This window comes from Oryzias latipes, chromosome 3 (assembly GCF_002234675.1).
Source record: "Oryzias latipes chromosome 3, ASM223467v1".
Classification (NCBI taxonomy): domain Eukaryota; kingdom Metazoa; phylum Chordata; class Actinopteri; order Beloniformes; family Adrianichthyidae; genus Oryzias; species Oryzias latipes.
In genome coordinates this window covers 9,790,875-9,809,423 of record NC_019861.2, presented here as the reverse complement: position 1 = coordinate 9,809,423, position 18,549 = coordinate 9,790,875, and the positions used below count along the sequence as shown (strand labels likewise).

Below are 18,549 nucleotides of genomic sequence, written 5' to 3'. Positions count from 1 at the left end.
ACCCAGCTGTAATATAATAAAACAATAAATACTAAATCAATTATTTGACCATTTCAACATGAACATAATGGAATGCAGTAGTCATGGAATGATACACTTTCCCCACAATTTGGTTCAATGGAATAACATTCAGGTCAGTTTTAAACTGAGAATTGTAGCATCCCTTTTACCAAACTACCTTGTTTAATTCCATACTCACACTTTAAGAAATTTCCTATCAACTAAATTTTGGTCCTGCTTATATCTTTCATTTCTCTGTGAGGTATATGTTTGTCTGTTATTGGAGACTTTGAAACTGCCTGCAGCTTCATTTTTATCACATACCGGGTATTTAATGTGCCTTCAGCCCATGGTGTTCACACTGGACAAGCAGGGAGGGCTGCTTCTTTTTTTTTCTTTTTTCTACTGTTTACTAGCACATGTCCGCCACCTACTGCTGGAAGAGAGTGGTGCAAAATGTCAAAGTGTCAAAGGTCACAAATTTTGCACCAGACTTTTTCTTTCACAGCTCTATTCCAATATATAAAAGACTTGGTGTCATAAAATTCCAGCCAGACACAAACCATCTTCTCCATGATCAATTTACAAACAGTTGGCACTTCCTTGAACTGATAGGGACACAATCCACTCGTCACTACCAAATCCGAGCACCCGATTGGTCAAAGTTTAACTTGGTTTAACTTGCAACGTTAGTTCGATGGCCACGCATTTTGAATATAGAGCCTGAAAACAGTCATAGAAACTTACGTAACTACATGTGAACAAGAGAGTTCGGAACGCGTAAGTCTGAAATGTGCGTTCACGCACGTTTACACGGACATTGGAAGTGGCTTCTTGAAGGCACGTGACCCAGGGCGGTGTGAACGTAGTTTAAGAGAAATGAGAAAATCAACCATTAGTGCTGTTGTCTCCCCTTTATCCTTTTAGTTCAGTTATTTGTCCATAAATGTGTTCATTAATTTATCTCTTTGATGAATTTTCAAATCAGCTGGGATAGGAGGAGCTGAAATGGTGCTGCTGTTGCTGAGCTCTTTGTTGTTTCTCATGGGGTTTCAGGTAAGGAGCGCTCCACCCTCTGGGACCAGATGCAGTTCTGGGAGGATGCCTACTTAGATGCTGTGATGTTGGAGCGTGAAGGCATGGGGATGGACCAGGGGCCACAGGAGATGATCGAAAGGTTTGACACATCTGAAGCACGCCACTGTTTCATAAAACCCGTCCAGATTCTTAGCACCGTCTTGTGTTTCTGCACAGATACTTGTCGCTCGGAGAGCATGACCGCAAGCGCCTGGAGGATGACGAAGATAGGCTTCTTGCAACGCTGCTGCACAACATGATCGCCTACATGTTAATGCTGAAAGTAAGAGAGTTTTAGTTTCACATGAAACCGAATAGCCTTCTTGTTTCTGACCTCACCTGAATGGATTCACTGTTTTTAGGTGAATAAAAATGACATCAGAAAGAAGGTGAGGCGATTGATGGGCAAGTCACACATAGGCCTCACATACAGCCAAGAGATCAACGAAATACTGGACAAACTGGCCAACATGGTAAATATTTGATTACATTTTTAATGCATCATTCGTACATTTAGTTTAGTCATTTATCATTTTGTGTGTGTAGAACGGCCGTGAGCTGTCTACCAGGCCCAGTGGAAGCCGCCACATCAAGAAGCAAACCTTTGTTGTCCATGCTGGCACCGACACCACAGGAGACATATTTTTTATGGAGGTGTGAACCATCTCAAAACCCCTTTTTTTTTATTACTAGAAGGGGCTGCAGGGGCGATCATGTTTCCATTTTGCGTTCTGCCTTCAGGTCTGCGACGACTGCATCGTCCTGCGCAGCAACATCGGCACCGTTTACGAGCGCTGGTGGTACGAGAAGCTCATCAACATGACCTACTGTCCCAAGACCAAGGTGCTGTGTCTGTGGAGACGCAACGGCCAAGAGACCCAGCTCAACAAGTTTTACACCAAAAAGGTGAGACCCTATGCATGCTGGGACTTTTGTCAGACTTGAGGGAGATGTTTCTATTACAAATTTGTCTGTTTTTTTCTTGCAGTGTCGTGAACTTTACTACTGTGTGAAGGACAGCATGGAAAGAGCTGCAGCAAGGCAACAAAGCATTAAACCAGGTGGGATCTTTGCATACAAAGCTTATCCTTTGCATTTATTATATATATGCCTATATGTTATTATATTAATGCTGGGTAAAAAGTCAAAAATACATTTCTTATCAATCTAAAAGTTGTTGGAGGGGACAAATTTGAAGCTTTTCTTCCATCAGGTCCAGAACTGGGCGGCGAGTTCCCCGTCCAGGACATGAAGACCGGGGAAGGTGGACTTCTTCAAGTCACGCTGGAGGGAATCAACCTCAAATTCATGCACAGCCAGGTGAGAGGCCAGTACTTTAGCAGAGAAACTGGCACTCATCCCACAAAAGGGCATGATAATCTGTCCACCCATGATGGTTCAGACCTCATCCTGTCCTCTTTTTTCCACCCGTTTGCTCCTTTCGTTTTATTATTTTTAAATATTTTTTGCCTTTCTAGCATTTCTTTAGATTGAGAAATGTCTTCCTCTAATGTTGTGAAACATCAGATGATATTTAATGTATCAATTGTTTACAAAAAGCACAAACTCGTCTAGCATTTATTCAAAAAGATTCTGCTTTAGAGGAAGAATCCTTATTTGTGCATTTGCTTTTTTATTCTTTTTGTTTTGCTGTTTTGTTGTTGTCGTCGTTCCGGTTTATGTGTTTTTGTCACGCATGCTTATTTTTTTTTTCTTTTCCAAAAATGATGACACATCCTGCCACACAAGTGTTTCTCTGACATCTGTGGTGCTCAGACTTCATGTTCATGTACTGTGTGGGAGGAGGAGATGTGTCGATCTGTGTGTGTGTAACAGACGGTGGCTTGAAGCAAAGACTTTTCATTAATAATTGACAAAAGAAAATCAACTTTTCATCTAAACCCGGACCCTTTTCATCGTCGTCGTTTGTTGTCCTTGCTTCTGCGCAGGCAGTGATAGCCGGAGTTCATCTATTTCTTTTGGTTGATTGATTATCTTATTGAATTATAAGATCTTTCAAAAGTTAGTTTTACTAATAATAATCTACATTCTCAGAGTTTACTTGCAATTTTTTTCCTGGATTTTTTGTTTGTCAAGAAAAAAATCTTGTAGAAAAAAAATACAAATTTTTTAAACTTTAATATTATTTAATATTATGTATTATTATAAATTTTGTTTTCGCTTGCTCTAAAACGTGACTCTAAGTCCCACTCCGATCTATTGTAAAAGCGTTCCCTGTGGTCTTTTAACTATGATTTTGCCGTTTTTAACCCAAATCAAAAATAACTGTTGTTTTCTGAGACATTGTTCCTGCAGAGCAGCAGGAGTTGGCACTGAGCAACCCCACCCCCCTTCCCCTCCCCGTTGCTGAGAGCTCTCCCCGCTAGCTTACAGCCCCTCACACACCCAACATAACATAATATTACTAGTGCAACAAAAGTGGCGAGCAATATTTTGAGCCAGATTCTGGCTCAGAGGAGGGGGGGTTCTTTTTCTTCTTCTACTATTTACTTAGTCATGCCCACCACTCACAGTTGAAAGGGGCGTGGCACGTCTGTGACATCCATACGTCACTACCAAATCTGAGTCCCTGATTGGTCAAAATTCAACCTGGTTTAACTTCTAAGGCCTGATAACAGTCGTAGTAACGGTCGTAGCGCCTTTACAGAGACGTGGTCGCTTGAACGTACACGCTTATGGCGGTGTGAATGAGGCTGAAAACAAAGACGAAGACGAATCGAGTCGTCTACAAGTGGATGCATCTTCTGCTACTGATTCACAATGATTTAAATAAAACATACTTATAAATGTAAATTTCCTAATATGGCCCTCCATCAACAGAAAAGTCCCATAAGAACACGTTAAAAAACACATTTTTTATTGGAGTGGGTCTTTAATGTGTTTTAGAAAAGCGAGTGCAAAGAATTTAAGTTGTTAATCTTTAAAAAGTTTTCTAGCGTGTAATTTATCGTTTTATGTTGCAAATTCAGGTTTTATGCACTTTAGTCAATAGTTTTGTAGCAGACAAATGAAACTCTAGATACAGATTTTAGACTTCATTTGTATATTGTGTTTTGTATGCAACCAGTGAAGTAGTAAAATAAGAGTTATATTGACTTATTATTAGTTTAGTATTAGTAGTAGTATTCGTTAGCTTAGTATTCGTTATTTTAGGTAAAGCACAGAGTAAAAAGTATTATTTACTTTAAAATCTGTTGTAATCTCTGCAGTGAACTGGGATCCATGGAGCCTCTATTAACTTAAAGACTATTTATACTATACTAAGACTATTATTATACTAAGACTATTATATTACTCTGATAAAAGGACTCTGTGTAAGAGTTAGATAGATAGATAGATAGATAGATAGATAGATAGATAGATAGATAGATAGATAGATAGATAGATAGATAGATAGATAGATGATTTTATTAATCCCACAATGGCGAAATTTCATTTATCTGTGGCAGCAACACGACATTCAGAAATAATCTATATAATATAACATCAATAAAGGACATCACAAATTACATTTATATTAGATAATTAAAAATATTACTAAAATTATTATGAAAAATTATTATCAAAAATGAGATTCTTATTGAATAAAGAAATAAATATTAAATAAATACAACTGCAAAAGTGTAAAAAACATGCGGTCTGCAAAACATGTAAACTGTAAAAAAACATTCCAAGTTCCACCCACATGTAAAAACGGGAGTCTTAGAAATACATAAACACACTCCTGCAGAAACTGTCTACACTCTGCTGGTTATAAATCAATTATTATTGAAGGCCGACAGCAGCAGACAATTTTTCTGGATAAAGTATCACATTTGAGGCATTTCAGCCTGAACTGATCCAATGTGGAATGGGTGGATCACATGGGCTCCGTCCTGCCTCTTTGCTGGCTTTGGGGCGCTCACAGAGGCAAACTGAGGGGTGGGCTGACCGATGAACCACAGTAGTTTACCACAGTATCGCTGTAAACTAAAGAGGCTTCTGTCAGTTTAAGTGTCTGTGAGGCAGCGCGTAATTATGAATGGTTTCAGTCAATGACGTCTTAATAATTTTCTTCTTTGGTTTGTTTTGGGTTGTTTTGATAACCTCTGGGTCAAAATGACAACCCAGAATTCAGTTCAGCCTCACAGTTTAGAACCCAGAATTCAGTTCAGCCTCACAGTTTAGGTGTTTGTGGCCATGCAGACCACATTGTAGCTCTCAAAAACAACAAAACAAGCTCACAGTGGAGAGTTTGTACAAGTATTTTTCTCTAAAACAATCACTGAATTGCCCTTTTTTGTGTTTAAAAATGTTAAAATGGCCGTAGATCAGATCCTGAAGTAACGATCCTGTGTTGTCTGTTCCAACCATTGACTGTATTTTAGAACTGGACTAAGTGAGTGTGGGGGCACCTGAAGAAATCGACTTCAATTAAACGAAGTCGATTCTATTGCCATATTTGTGTCATGTTAGAGCCAGACGACATCAGTAAGCAGCGATTGGTCCTAGTCAACATTTCTATGGCAACCATTCTCTCCAATCAGCTCGTGACCTCCCACTTCAAATCTTGAGAATCTGTGAGATGTTTTGAACGTTTGACGTGAGAGCACATACTTTTATTGAATAAATTTATAACCTGAATAATTTGGGCTACAGAAAAAATCTGAAAAAAAATTAGGATTATCAAAAATCTCTTTATAAAAAAACAACAACTGAGTAATAGCCAATGAGTTATATCGCTAGAGGAGACACGCCCGCTTTAGAAGCCTGGCCGACGGTGGCAGAGCGCGACGCCATCTTGGTGAGGTCGACGACGCCCACATGACAATGATTTCTATTGCTTTTAGTGGTGTCTAAGTAGCTTTTATAAACTATATATGTTCTCTTTCAACATTCGTTTCGGTATCTCACTATGGGACACGCCCCCTGCGCTGTCCCCCAGAAGCTCTTTTTCATTACGCCAGTCTTGACTGGCAGACAGAAGATGACGTCTGCTCTCAGGAGGCGGGACTTCCTCCTGCTATAAGAGCCGGACGCCATCTTCTCTCCTCAGTCTAACACCTCTTCTCGCTCCCAGAAGCATCCTCAGACGGCAGGTGTAGTATCCGAAGCTAGCTTAACTGTTCCTAGAGCGAGCTAACAACTCGGTCGCTGAACGCTAGTCGGTGTTACATAGCTTGTCTGGGTCACGCGGTTGGTCTGTCTCCAAACAGCACCCGTTAGAACTAGTCACCATACTAGTAATTTTCGCGCTTCGCTCTCAACCGGAGTCGACGAAGTCGTCATGGAGCCTGAACCTTTCCTCGCCATGGAAACGGTCAGACCTCTGCCTAGAGCCTGCTCATGCGGCAGCAAAATCGCCGGGGCAGACACCCATTCTGCCTGTGCTGCATGTCTGGGGCTGCAACATGCCCAGGACGCGTTAGCATCTCCGGCTAGCTGCGAGCATTGTGCGCGCCTCTCCCTCAAGACCCTGAGACGCAGACTAGCGCGCCAAGCTAGTCTGTCCAAGGCGGACCCGGTCTTGGGGGTAACCAGCCCCCCACTACCAGAGGAGTCTACGCAGGGAGAGGTGGCAGGCATGAGCTGGGGCGACCAACTGGATACGGTCGCGCCACTCGAGGGCATGGATGAGCAGGAGGCCGCGCCCCCGGAGTTTCAGGACACTGTGCCCGACTCCGGAGACGAGTCCATCAGCCTCGGCTCTGAGGAGGACGAGGAGGACAGCGAGCCTTTCCTTCTGCCATTGGCTGCAAAGCCGCTGGCTGCGGGCGACGCGTGCGGCGGCTTCCCAAACCCGACCGCCGCGATGGACCTGCATGATGTCTGCAGAAGAGCAGCTGAAAAGCTGGGCATTAAGTGGCCTGAAGCCCTCACCGAGGCCACCACGTCTCGCTATGAGGGAAAAAGACTGCCTAAAGCCAAGTCTTCCAGCAGACAGCTGCTGCCAGTGTTCCCTGAGTGCTTGGAGGAAGCGACCAGGACCTGGAGCACCCCCTTTTCAGCCAAAAGCCCCGTCCTGGGAGGCTCGGCTTTGGATTGGGCCAACATGGAGGAGAACGGATTCTCGCAGATCCTTCCAGTCGAACCGCTGCTGGCTTCCCACCTGCACCCAACACAGAAGTCCACCATGACTTCCGCGGGCCCCGCCCTGCCCTCGAAAGCTGACTGCTTCCAGTCAACTCTCACCGAAAAGGGCTACAAGGCAGTTGCCGCATCGGTGAAAGCCCTGAATGCATCTTCTCTGCTCCTAGCCTACCAGGCAGAGCTGCAGGAACAGATGTCAAGCACTCCAACCCCAGACTTGTGGAACGAGCTATGCGTGGTCACAGACCTTTGTCTGCGTCTCCACAGGTCCGCAGTCCAAGCCTCTGGGCGAGCCATGGCCCTCATGGTTGTCCAGGAAAGAGCCCGGTGGCTGAACTTATCCAGTCTCTCTCAGAAGGAGAAGACTCAACTCCTCGATGTGCCGGTGGACCCAAAGAGCCTATTTGGGCCAGCAATGGCCACAATGCAAAGGCGCTGTGAGGAGAAGAAACGGGAAGGTGAAGCACTGCAGCTGTGTCTGCCCAGGAAGGTACCCCCTCCTACCCCAGCTGCACCGCGTCTTTCCTTCGCTCAAGCGGTAGCTAGACCAGCTTACCGCACTCCGAAACGCCAGCCTCAGCCAGGTGACCGGAGCCACGGAAAGCCTGCTGAGGCCAGAGGGGCCTGGGCCAAGAAACCGTCTGCTCCCAACGTGACAACGTCAGCCCAGCCAGCGCCTCCTGTCGCTCAGAGCGCAAAGAAAAAGAGGCGTGCCACCTAGGGCGCAACCAACAGGGATGGAGAGCGGGCAAAACCAGAAGCCTGCTTCCCCCCTTCCACGACACGTTCCGTTCCTGTCGTTTTTCTCCAGGGCATGTTCCAGCCCGACCAAAAGGCGTGCAGAGGCACAGGTGGCCCTCACTGTTCACAGCCAGTTGAAAAGGAGAAAAGAGGGACCCACAGAGAGCTCAGTGGAGCCACAGTTGGGTCCCAGAAAGTGTTTGAAAAGGTTTTTAAAACCAACACAAATAAAAAATCCCCGAGGCGCGCAACCAGGCCCCGAGCCAAGGGCGCAGCCTCAACACAAAAAGACAAAACAAAAAACAAAACACATACAAATGACGGGAAGCCGAGTGGGAGCTGCGCAGCTGCACATGAGGCCACAGGAGGGAGCTGTTGCTCCGCCAGTGGCACAGCAGCCCAGCACCGTGGTAGCAACGAGCCCTGCGCCAGCGCAGCTCGTGTTGGCCACGCCCACCAGTGTCTCAGCGCGGATGTCGCTCGGCCCGCTCTCGGACAAATCACAGCAATGGCGGCACTGCGGGGCGCCAGACTGGGTTATAAGCACTGTTACCAAGGGTTACAGACTCCAGTTTGCATTTACCCCTCCCCTTTTCAATGGTATACTGCAGTCGCAGGCCAGGGGGCAAAATGCACGAATTTTGCAGGAAGAGATCAAAACACTGCAGGGCAAAAGAGCCTTTCAGCTAGTGCCACCGGAGCAGGCTCACAGCGGGTTCTACTCCAGATACTTCCTGGTCCCGAAACGGGGTGGAGGCCTGCGTCCGATTCTAGACCTGCGAGCACTGAACAAATACTTGAGGAAGTACAAATTCAGAATGCTAACACACGCAGGTCTGGTACGGTTTGTGCGTCCAGGAGACTGGTTCGTCTCCATAGATTTGAAAGACGCATATTTTCACGTCCCAATATACCCCCCTCACAGAAAGTATCTCAGATTTTCCTTTCAAGGGAAGGTTTACGAGTTTCTAGTGCTCCCCTTCGGCCTCTCACTGAGTCCGCGGGTGTTTGTGAAATGCACGGAGGCCGCCGTCGCACCCATGAGACAGATGGGCGTTCGGCTGGCCATGTATATAGATGACTGGCTGCTCGCAGCGCAGTCTCCCGAAGAACTCAGGAGGCAGGCCGGGTTGCTCACATCGCACCTAACTGCACTGGGCTTCACAGTAAACTGGGGAAAGTGCGTATTGACACCAGTTCAAACGATCACTTTCATCGGCTTATCCCTGAATTCGGTCGAGTTCAGAGCGCGACTCTCAGCGGAGAGAGTGACAGCCTTCCGGGCGTGTCTGTCACAGTTCCGCAGGGGGGCGTGGATAACATTCAGACTGTGCCTCAAACTCCTCGGGCTGATGGCATCGGCGCTGTCCGTCATCCCTTTTGGCCGCTTACACATGCGTCCTTTTCAGCGGTGGGTGGCGTCGCTCAATCTAAGCCCCGCCCGCCATGGTCACCGACGAGTGCTTGCTTCGGTTACGTGCATTCTCGCCCTACACAAGTGGAGGGACATCTCCTTCCTCACCACGGGTGTTGTCATGGGAACCGTGCAAACAAGACAGGTGATCACCACAGACGCCTCGCTGACAGGCTGGGGAGCCACTCACGAGGGCAGGACAGTGAACGGTCTGTGGGGCTCCCACATGCGATCAGTTCACATAAACTGCTTGGAACTCCTGGCGGTGTCTCTTGCACTGAAACATTTCTTACCCTTTCTGAAAGGGCGCCATGTTTTAGTCAGGACCGACAATACCACAGTGGTGGCGTATATCAACAGACAAGGAGGGCTGCGCTCATTTCAGTTGCACACGCTAGCACACAGACTGATTATGTGGAGCAGCTCCCGTCTTCTGTCGCTGCGGGCCATCCATGTACCGGGGATAATGAACCGGGGAGCCGACCTGCTCTCCAGAGGGAACCCGCGTTACAGGGAATGGAAGCTCCACAGCCAGGTGGTAGCCCAGATGTGGAGCATTTACGGTCAAGCAGAGGTCGATCTCTTTGCGTCAGCGGAGAACGCCCAGTGTCAAATGTTCTACTCTCTGACGGACCAGAGCGCCCCCCTGGGGGTGGACGCTCTAGCGCACGAGTGGCCGTGCCGACTTCTGTATGCGTTCCCACCGTTGGAGTTGATTGCCCCTACCCTCACCAGGGTTCGGGAGGGGAAACACTCTCTCATCCTCGTAGCCCCTCGGTGGCCCGGGAAACACTGGCTAGCGGACATCATTCAGATACTGCACAGCCAACCGTGGCCCCTGCCTTTACGCAGGGACCTCCTGTCGCAGGCCCGCGGGGAAATTTTTCATCCTCATCCGGAGTGCCTGGCTCTGTGGGCCTGGCCCGTGAGAGGCTGAATCTCATGGCAGCGGGACTCCCGCAGAACGTCGTGGACACGATCCAGAGTGCCAGAGCGCGGTCCACCCGCTCCGCCTATGGCGCCAAATGGCGCGTTTTTGAGGACTGGTGCGTAAAAATGGCCGTATTGCCTTTCCAGAGCCCAGTCCCAGTCATTCTATCGTTCCTTCAGGAACTGATTGAAAAAGGTTTGTCCTTTTCCACCATTAAAGTGTATCTGGCGGCCATATCCGCCTGTCACATAGGTGTTAATGACAAAACAGTGGGCCAGCATCCGCTTATTTGTCAGTTTATGAGGGGCGCACGTCGGCTCCGACCGGTGTCGAAAAGCCTTGTTGCTCCTTGGGATTTACCGGTGGTGCTGGACGCACTGTCGTGCGCACCGTTTGAGCCACTGAGGCAAGTCAGCCTCAAAGCGCTCTCTTTTAAAACAGCTCTGCTTATTTCACTAGCTTCTGCTAAACGAGTGAGCGACATCCATGCGTTGTCAGTTCACCCGTCCTGTTTGCAGTTCTCCAGAGGGGATTCTAAGGTTTTGTTGAGACCGAATCCGGCATTTATGCCCAAGGTTTTCAACCCTACCATACCTTGCCACCCCATTGAGTTTTTGGAATTCAATCCGCCTCCCTTTTCCTCTACGGAGCAAGAGAGGCTTCACACATTGTGCCCTGTGCGGGCGCTGCGCATGTATGTGGAGAGGACGGCTGGCTTCAGAAAATCTGAGCAGCTGTTTGTGTCGTGGGCTTCTCCTCACACAGGAAAGCCTATAACCAAACAACGCCTGTCACACTGGGTTGTGGGCGCTATATCCATGGCTTATAACAGCAAGGGGTTAACACCCCCGGCGGGCCTGCGCGCTCATTCCACTCGCGGCATGGCATCATCATGGGCAGTTTTTCAGGGCATCTCTCTGGATGATGTGTGCACGGCTGCCAGTTGGGCAACGCCTCACACTTTCATCAGATTTTATAGACTGGATGTCACTAGACCAGGGCTGCCTCACGCAGTGCTAGGTGTGGGGTCCACACCTTCACCTGTATGATCAGCCTGGTTGTTCTCTGTTGGTCTTCGGAGTAAGCTTATCTGGCAATAAGGGAGTCTCTACATCCCATAGTGAGATACCGAAACGAATGTTGAAAGAGAACTTTAGGTTAAGAACTTAACCCCGGTTCTCTGAAACATGAGTGAGGTATCTCACCAGATCACCCTCCTTGCCTGGAGCGAGAAGAGGTGTGCTTACTTAGACTGAGGAGAGAAGATGGCGTCCGGCTCTTATAGCAGGAGGAAGTCCCGCCTCCTGAGAGCAGACGTCATCTTCTGTCTGCCAGTCAAGACTGGCGTAATGAAAAAGAGCTTCTGGGGGACAGCGCAGGGGGCGTGTCCCATAGTGAGATACCTCACTCATGTTTCAGAGAACCGGGGTTAAGTTCTTAACCTAAAGTTTTTACAATTTATGTATATTTATACATATATGTAAATATATTATATTTATATATATAATATATATATAGATACATCATTTGTTGTTGTTAAATAAGAGAAACAGTCAGCCTTAAAAGCTCAAACTTTAATGAAAATGCATTGTTGCAGGACTTCTTACAAATAAAAAAATTATTATAAAGAATTTTTAAAAAATAATTTATAAACATTTAGGAGTTTTAGACCTCTTTGACATGTAATTTAAATTATTTAGAAAAACCCAACAATAAGTCAATAATAATAATAATAATAAATCAATAGTAAGTCAATACAAACAATAAATAATAGCAATACATACATAATAAGTCAATAAATAATAAAATATAAGTCTATTATTATTATTATTAGTATTATTATTATTATTAATAATAATAATAATAATAATAATAATAATAATAAAATAAATATTCAAAAGAAGTCCAAAAGTGAACAGTAAATTTACCCTAAAATAACAACAACAAAGAAAAATTTAAGATTTATACTGATTCATGTGAGTGATCAATTATTGTAACACAGATGGTATGGTGTCGGGTTTCAAGCTAACAGTCTGGCCTCTTATCTAAATGTGTTTCCACAAATGTTTTGAACAGTCAGACTGTATTACTAGTTGGTACCACAGTGATCCATCTGGGTTAACTCTTTTGATAGCCAAGATCCACTTTTTCCTGAAGTCTGAATAGTGAATAGTGAAAAGTTCAGTCACTGAGTCAGAAATGTATAAATCTATATTACCATAATAGCCTAGTATGCTGTATACAGGTTTAGCAAAATAAAATGTACATTTATGTTGACAGCAAATTCTCCGTACATCATGCAGCATGTTGATAATAACTCTGCAGCATCATACATGTCAACATGTGTTCTATTAATAAAGCCCCTGCAGCATTAAAAGAAAAAATTATAATACTTACCTGTGAAATGATATACTTCCTCCTTCATGGACTCAGTTCTCTGATTTTGGCAGTTGAAACACAAACAATGAACTGGTATTATGCAAAAAATGTATTCAAATGCATTCACTGCAGCAGTAACTTGACCTCACCAAGATGGCGGTGCTCTCCTCCCATGAGGAACCACGTGATGTTTCCTCTAGTGATATAACTCATTGGTAATAGCTGTTCATTTCTTAATAGAAGTTTATGGAAATTTGGCTTCTTGGAGCCAGTTGGTACTTCCTGGTTGAAACACCAGGGGGGAGGGGTCACTCAGTCCAGGTGTCAAGTCAATTGACAGTCAAATGTTCCAAGCCGGCTTTATTGGTTTTCAGGGCTTCCTTTAACAATATTTGGTATTTATGCTTTCGTGATTTTTTGACTGAAGCCCTTTTAGTCTTGAGATGCTGAGCTGCACATTGACCTGTTTCACCTAAAACTCCAGTTTAAAGCAATCATTTTCACAACAATTTCAGAATAAGAGCTGGATACGTTAGACGTCTGAATCGTCAAGACGTGTGGCTGCAACAGGTCTCTGTACGTTTTCAGTAACTCTTAAAAATAAAACCCCATCAGCTGACGTAAAGACCCAAAAAGAGATTGTGGTGTTTTTACCAATTGGATCTCATATTTGTACTATAATATTTTAAGATCAAACCAACATGGTCTGTTAGTTGAGGCATGGCATGAAGTTGGAATAAAGCATCAGTGACAAAAATCCGATTCTGTTTAGTCTGCTCTAAACTGATGGTCCTATTATCTACTGTAACAACAACTAGTTTTCAGCCACGCTGTTGGTATTCATTCTTCTTATGGACGCCGCCTCTCAGTTTGACTTTTGCCTCGGCCCCTTCATCATGATGGAGGCTGAACACTGCAGTCCTCAGAGATTTGTCGGTCAGACTGTTGCATTTTGAGTGAAAACATGCTGCTGCAGGAATGCTGCTGAAGCGGTTAGCGTCGGCTCATTGCTGGGAGCGGCATGCATCATCCTCACAAGTGGCAAACGTGGCGTCGGGTGGCGCCGCCGTGAACGTCCCTTCTGTCCATCAGTGACTTTCATACTTGCGTTGGTGCCAGCCCTCGTTGCTGGAGGAGGAGGCATGGAGGTTCTCTGGGGGACTCAGAGGGGTAAAGTCCAGGCAAATACAGACTCATCCAGTTGTCCAAACCTCTCGTCCTCTTTTTTTCTTTTTTTTTGGAGGGGGGCTGGTTCTTCTTATGATGTGGACTTTTTCATTATTGGCTGTGCTAAGCTGTCCGATTCCTGATGGGATCTGTGCGAGGCCCCTGTGGGTAGCGTCCTCTTGGGAGTGTCGATGAGTGTTTGTGCTCTTCTGTCCGATAATAATCCAAACCATTTCTCTCCCATGCTTTCTCCCCCTGCAAGGAGCGGAAGGTACACAACCTCTGCTGTGTTTGCTTTTTAGCAGTTACATCTTGTTGGGTTCCTTTTCTTTTTACCTTTTGCCTCCCCCCCCCTTCTTTTGTTTTTTTCAAACGTTGTAGATGTACGCCAAGTCTAATTTTGTGTCCTTGTCTTCATTTTGTGTGGAACTTCCATGTGTGCGTTATGTGGGCCATTTTGCATCCATTCACACTTGAATCTTCTTCTAATCCAACCTTTTGCTGTTCACAGCTAATCATTGTAATTTCCTACTTTTTCCACACAATGAAAGTAGTCATGTTGAGGTTTAAGCTGCCCCTCCCCATTGCCCATGTATGCGCTTTACTCATGGAAACTTCTCATAGTTTGCTTTTCTTTTCTTTGGTTAGAGCTTGCATCCCATGTTAGCCCTTATCATGTTTTTAATTTGTTTTTTAACCTCCAACTGAAATCAACAAAGTAAACATGGTTACATTTTGATCTGAAGTGTTTTTGCTCCTCATCCGGTGTTAAGTTTAATAATGTTCTGTCTTGTTTTGTTTGTGTTTTTTTGTTTGTTTTTTTAGGTTTTCATAGAGCTGAGTCACATTAAAAAGTGCAATACAGTGAAGGGGGTCTTTGTCCTGGAGGAATTTGGTAAATACACCATCTGTTGATTCTAAGCCTGTACTCGGCACGGCAGTAACTCAGTTTTGTGGTCAGCCTTTATTTTGGATGCTGATGCAGAACCATGGGGTTGCTGATAGAACCAAGACAGATTGAGTTCACCTGTCCATTTGGCAGAAGAACTGGGATCACTTAGGTGAGGCATCCAAGAAGTCCTGCAAGAAGTTGGGCGTTGCTCTTTAAAAGTTGAATTACAGAAAATAAAAATAGCACAGTTCTTCTAGCTTTCTTAAAAAATGCAAAATCCATCTATCCATTTCTAAATCTGTAGTCATTTTTTTTAATGAAAATTCCACTTTTGTTCCATTTAACTTATAGTTATGTCAAAACCCTTTTTCTCAACTTGACATAAGTGAAATTAGAAAAAAATACTTCAGTGTTTGATCCAATTAGATGTACCAGCAGTGATTCCCAGCCGTGCGAACAAAACCAAAAAATAAAAATATGTTCAGTATAAAATAGGGTTTGTTCCTATGGATATGCGTTTTGTACCAAGAGCCTGAAAGCAGTGGTAGTAACTCGCATAGCTCTGGAAGCCCAAAACGCACGTTCACATAGACTTTTCATTGGAAGTGGCTGTTTGAAGGTGCGTTGCTGAGGGCAGTGTGAGCTTTAGATGTGTAACTGTTGACACAACCATTCCACAGAGTTGTGTTCATGAATGGAGCTTCAGTCGATGAAACAGTGAGGCCCTTTGGTTGTACAGCGTTTGCATGGATAGAAGCTTTTATTTTGGTGTCAGCTGTGGGTTACACTCAACCAAATCAGGGAGAGGAGTAGCAGAAGTTTTTGGAAAAGTTCATGAAGGAGCGGAAGCTCCGCTGAGAATGTCAGAGCAGGTCACACGTTGAGCTGTGTTACTGTCGTGCCTCTGTGCTGCTTTTGTAATGTTGCCCTCATCTTTGCCACTATGAAAACCTTCATTCTCCAGCAGGTAAAGTGTTGTCACCTTTCTTCTTCAAAGTCAAACTGTACAGATATTTTCCTCGCTCCATCGCTCCTTTTTCTCCTTTTTGCGTTTTCGTCTGCTTCTTTCCTACACCGTTTGTTTTTCCCCTCGGAGATCATTCTAGACCTTTTTCTTTTTCTGATGGTCCAGCTTTGTATCAGAGCCGGTGGATTTCTGGGGTGGGACAGCTGGTTAGTGGGAGTTAAGCAGAGGGGTTTAACGTTTCCCACGCTCCTTCATCTGTCCTCCAAGCCTCTCCATCACTGCTTTGGGTTCACAGTTACTAATGAAAAGTCTCCCTGTCTCTCTGGACAGAGACAGCCTTAAGTTCTCCTCCTGTTTCTGTCATTTCACTGGTGAAACATGGGGGTCCAGCTGTAGAAGAGTTGCAGCCTCTTGTGATCACATTTGCTGCATTTATTTGTCTTATTTTGTGAGCCACGAATGTGTCATCAGCAGGGTTTCCTGTTTGAACACAACCCCCCCTACAGGCCCTTTAATGTACTACACTGATTTGATCAAATTCTCCGTGGAAAGTGGATCCTGTGCTGATGTCTCATGAAGGCCATTCTTGGCCCACACTGTATTCACATGTTATGTTGTTTTTTTTGAGAAGCCCACTCCTCCCAAAGCCTTCAAACGTGAACTCATGAAAGTTTCTGCTGCCTTTGAATTCTGTGTTTTGTCTCTTGCGCTGGCATAGTTCCTGAAACTAAAGAAGTGGTGATCCATAAGTACAAGACCCCCATGGTGAGTCCTCCTGTCCCTGCTTTCCATCAGTTTGTGCTTTTAGGAATGTTTCTTACTTTATTTAGTGCAACAGATGCTAAAGTTTTACATGTTTTAACAGCCAGAAAGAACTTCTAGCCTAAAATAAACTTAAAGACCCACTTGGATCATTTTTGATCGGTTGTAAAAGTGTCCCAGTGCTCTTTTAATTATGATTATGCTGTTTTTAGCCCTATTCAAAAAATGTTTTTTTATCTAGTGCTCTGGATTTTAAAAGCAATTCAGACACCATGCTTTCTTTTTTCTTTTTTTAAATGGCAAGTGATCAATTTCCTCAAATAAAAACCTAATAAATACGAACATTTTACGAAGACAATTTATGAATCCACTGTGTTCTGATGATAAAAACGTTGGTTTTCAGACACAATGCATTGTGGTCTTTATTTGCCAATCCGGTACCAATCCACTGGTTTTTCTCAAATACTTCTGGGAAATTTCTAGGCACTGGATTTTTGGAAAAGTGGATTCGGACAGCACTAGAAAATGATAAACACTAAGTAGAGCACCAAGTATTGAAAGAATTGGAACACAACCAGAGCGCCAGTAGTTTGTTTGAAATGTCCCTCTGGCAGGACTTTTAGGGTGGATCTTTTTGCTTTGTTCTGTTCAAATGCAGCTTATTAAACCTCCAAACCATCAGAAGCACTAAACCATCAGACTCCATCTTAAGGGTTTACCCATCGACTGTATATAAGAACTGGACGGAGTGTGACGACACCCATAGAAAACTGGTTACTTCCAGCTCCGACTATATAAAGTCAGTTCAGTGGCCATTTTTTCATGGCTTATAATTTGAATAACTTGCAATAAAGAAAACAAATTTCATGAGAATACATTTAGATTAGTAAGAACATATTAAGGGTATCAGAGCAAGAATGGTTATTCTGATAAAAGACTGCGTAATATCTGATTATTTCTCTATGGAAGTCAATAGGATTTTGTCTTCTTGGAACCAGCAGGGACTTCCTGTCTGGAACACCAGGGGAGAGGGGTCAGTCACTCAGTCCAGTTCTCATATACAGTCAATGATGGAGCCTCATGGACACGGCTGTTGGTTTGCATAGCATGAGATCCTCCATGAGCTTGTTGACCTGCTGCACCAAAGACTTGATCTGTGCTCAGATCTAATCTTCCTTAGTAAATCTGCTTTCAGCGGGAGCTTTAGTTTCACAGTCCACCTGCTGATCATCACGATTCTAAATGCTTGAAAGTCACCAGGCAGAGTACTTTAGTTCATTTGGGTCAGTAATGTTCTATGAAGGAGCTGCAGAACTCAGCTGCTTTAGTGTTCATTCCTGCAAACACATGTATGTCCAATAACTATGTCCGCTTTAGCGCATGCTTCCAGAAACATCCTCATGCTACGTTCACAGCAGGCGTGTGAATGCACTAAACATGTTCATTATACGCACTGTTTACACTGGACAGCTGCTACTCAATACTAGCACATGTCTGCCACCTACAGTGTGACCCAAATGATTATGCAAGTTATATGGAAGTGTCAAAAAGATCAAACGTTTTGTTTTTTATTAAACCCAGCAAACTAATTATCCCAATTAAAGCAAAAACGGCGAAAGTTCCACATTATGGAGCAGACCAACATTTTCAAACAATATGGGAAAGAAAAATGATCCCTCTGCTGCTGAAAAATGTGAAAAAATAAAATGCCTAAATATGATCATCGTACTATTAAGAGATTTGTGGCTGTTTCAGAGAACACAGCGGTTTGTGGAGATAAAGGCAGAAGGAGGAAGGTCTCTGCCAGACAAAGACATCTGATTAAGAGAGCAGCTGCTAAAATACCATCACGAAGCAGCAAGCGCATGTTTGAAGCTGCTGGGGTCTCTGAAGTCCCACCAACATCAAGCTGTAGGATCCGCCAGAGGCTTGCAGTTTTACATAAACCTTCTATTTGTCCAACCCTAAACAAGACGCTCAAGCGGCTGCAGTGGGCCCAGAAATGCGTGAAGAGTCATTTTCAAACAGTCTTGTTCACTGATGAGTGAACCCTGAATGGTCCAGATGGGTGGAGTAGTAGCTGGTTGGCTGATCGCCACCATGTCAGCAAGAAGGAGGCAGAGTCTTGT

General features: G+C 44.6%; 1 protein-coding gene across 21 annotated transcripts in view; it reads left to right on the top strand.

Annotated features, from left to right (window-relative positions):
- madd (MAP kinase activating death domain) overlaps window positions 1-18,549 on the top strand; it is a 65,540-nt gene that overhangs the window by 44,016 nt on the left and 2,975 nt on the right. For 12 of the 21 annotated variants that reach the window (XM_023952557.1, XM_023952587.1, XM_023952615.1 and 9 more), the window contains 10 exons: window positions 1,057-1,177; window positions 1,255-1,360; window positions 1,440-1,550; window positions 1,624-1,731; window positions 1,819-1,983; window positions 2,066-2,138; window positions 2,291-2,397; window positions 14,062-14,070; window positions 14,625-14,694; window positions 16,377-16,423. In XM_023952557.1, the coding sequence (XP_023808325.1) occupies window positions 1,057-1,177; window positions 1,255-1,360; window positions 1,440-1,550; window positions 1,624-1,731; window positions 1,819-1,983; window positions 2,066-2,138; window positions 2,291-2,397; window positions 14,062-14,070; window positions 14,625-14,694; window positions 16,377-16,423 (917 nt within the window). The remainder of the gene's footprint in view (window positions 1-1,056; window positions 1,178-1,254; window positions 1,361-1,439; window positions 1,551-1,623; window positions 1,732-1,818; window positions 1,984-2,065; window positions 2,139-2,290; window positions 2,398-14,061; window positions 14,071-14,624; window positions 14,695-16,376; window positions 16,424-18,549) is intronic. The other 9 variants (XM_023952586.1, XM_023952614.1, XM_023952584.1 and 6 more) reach the window with 3 other exon arrangements.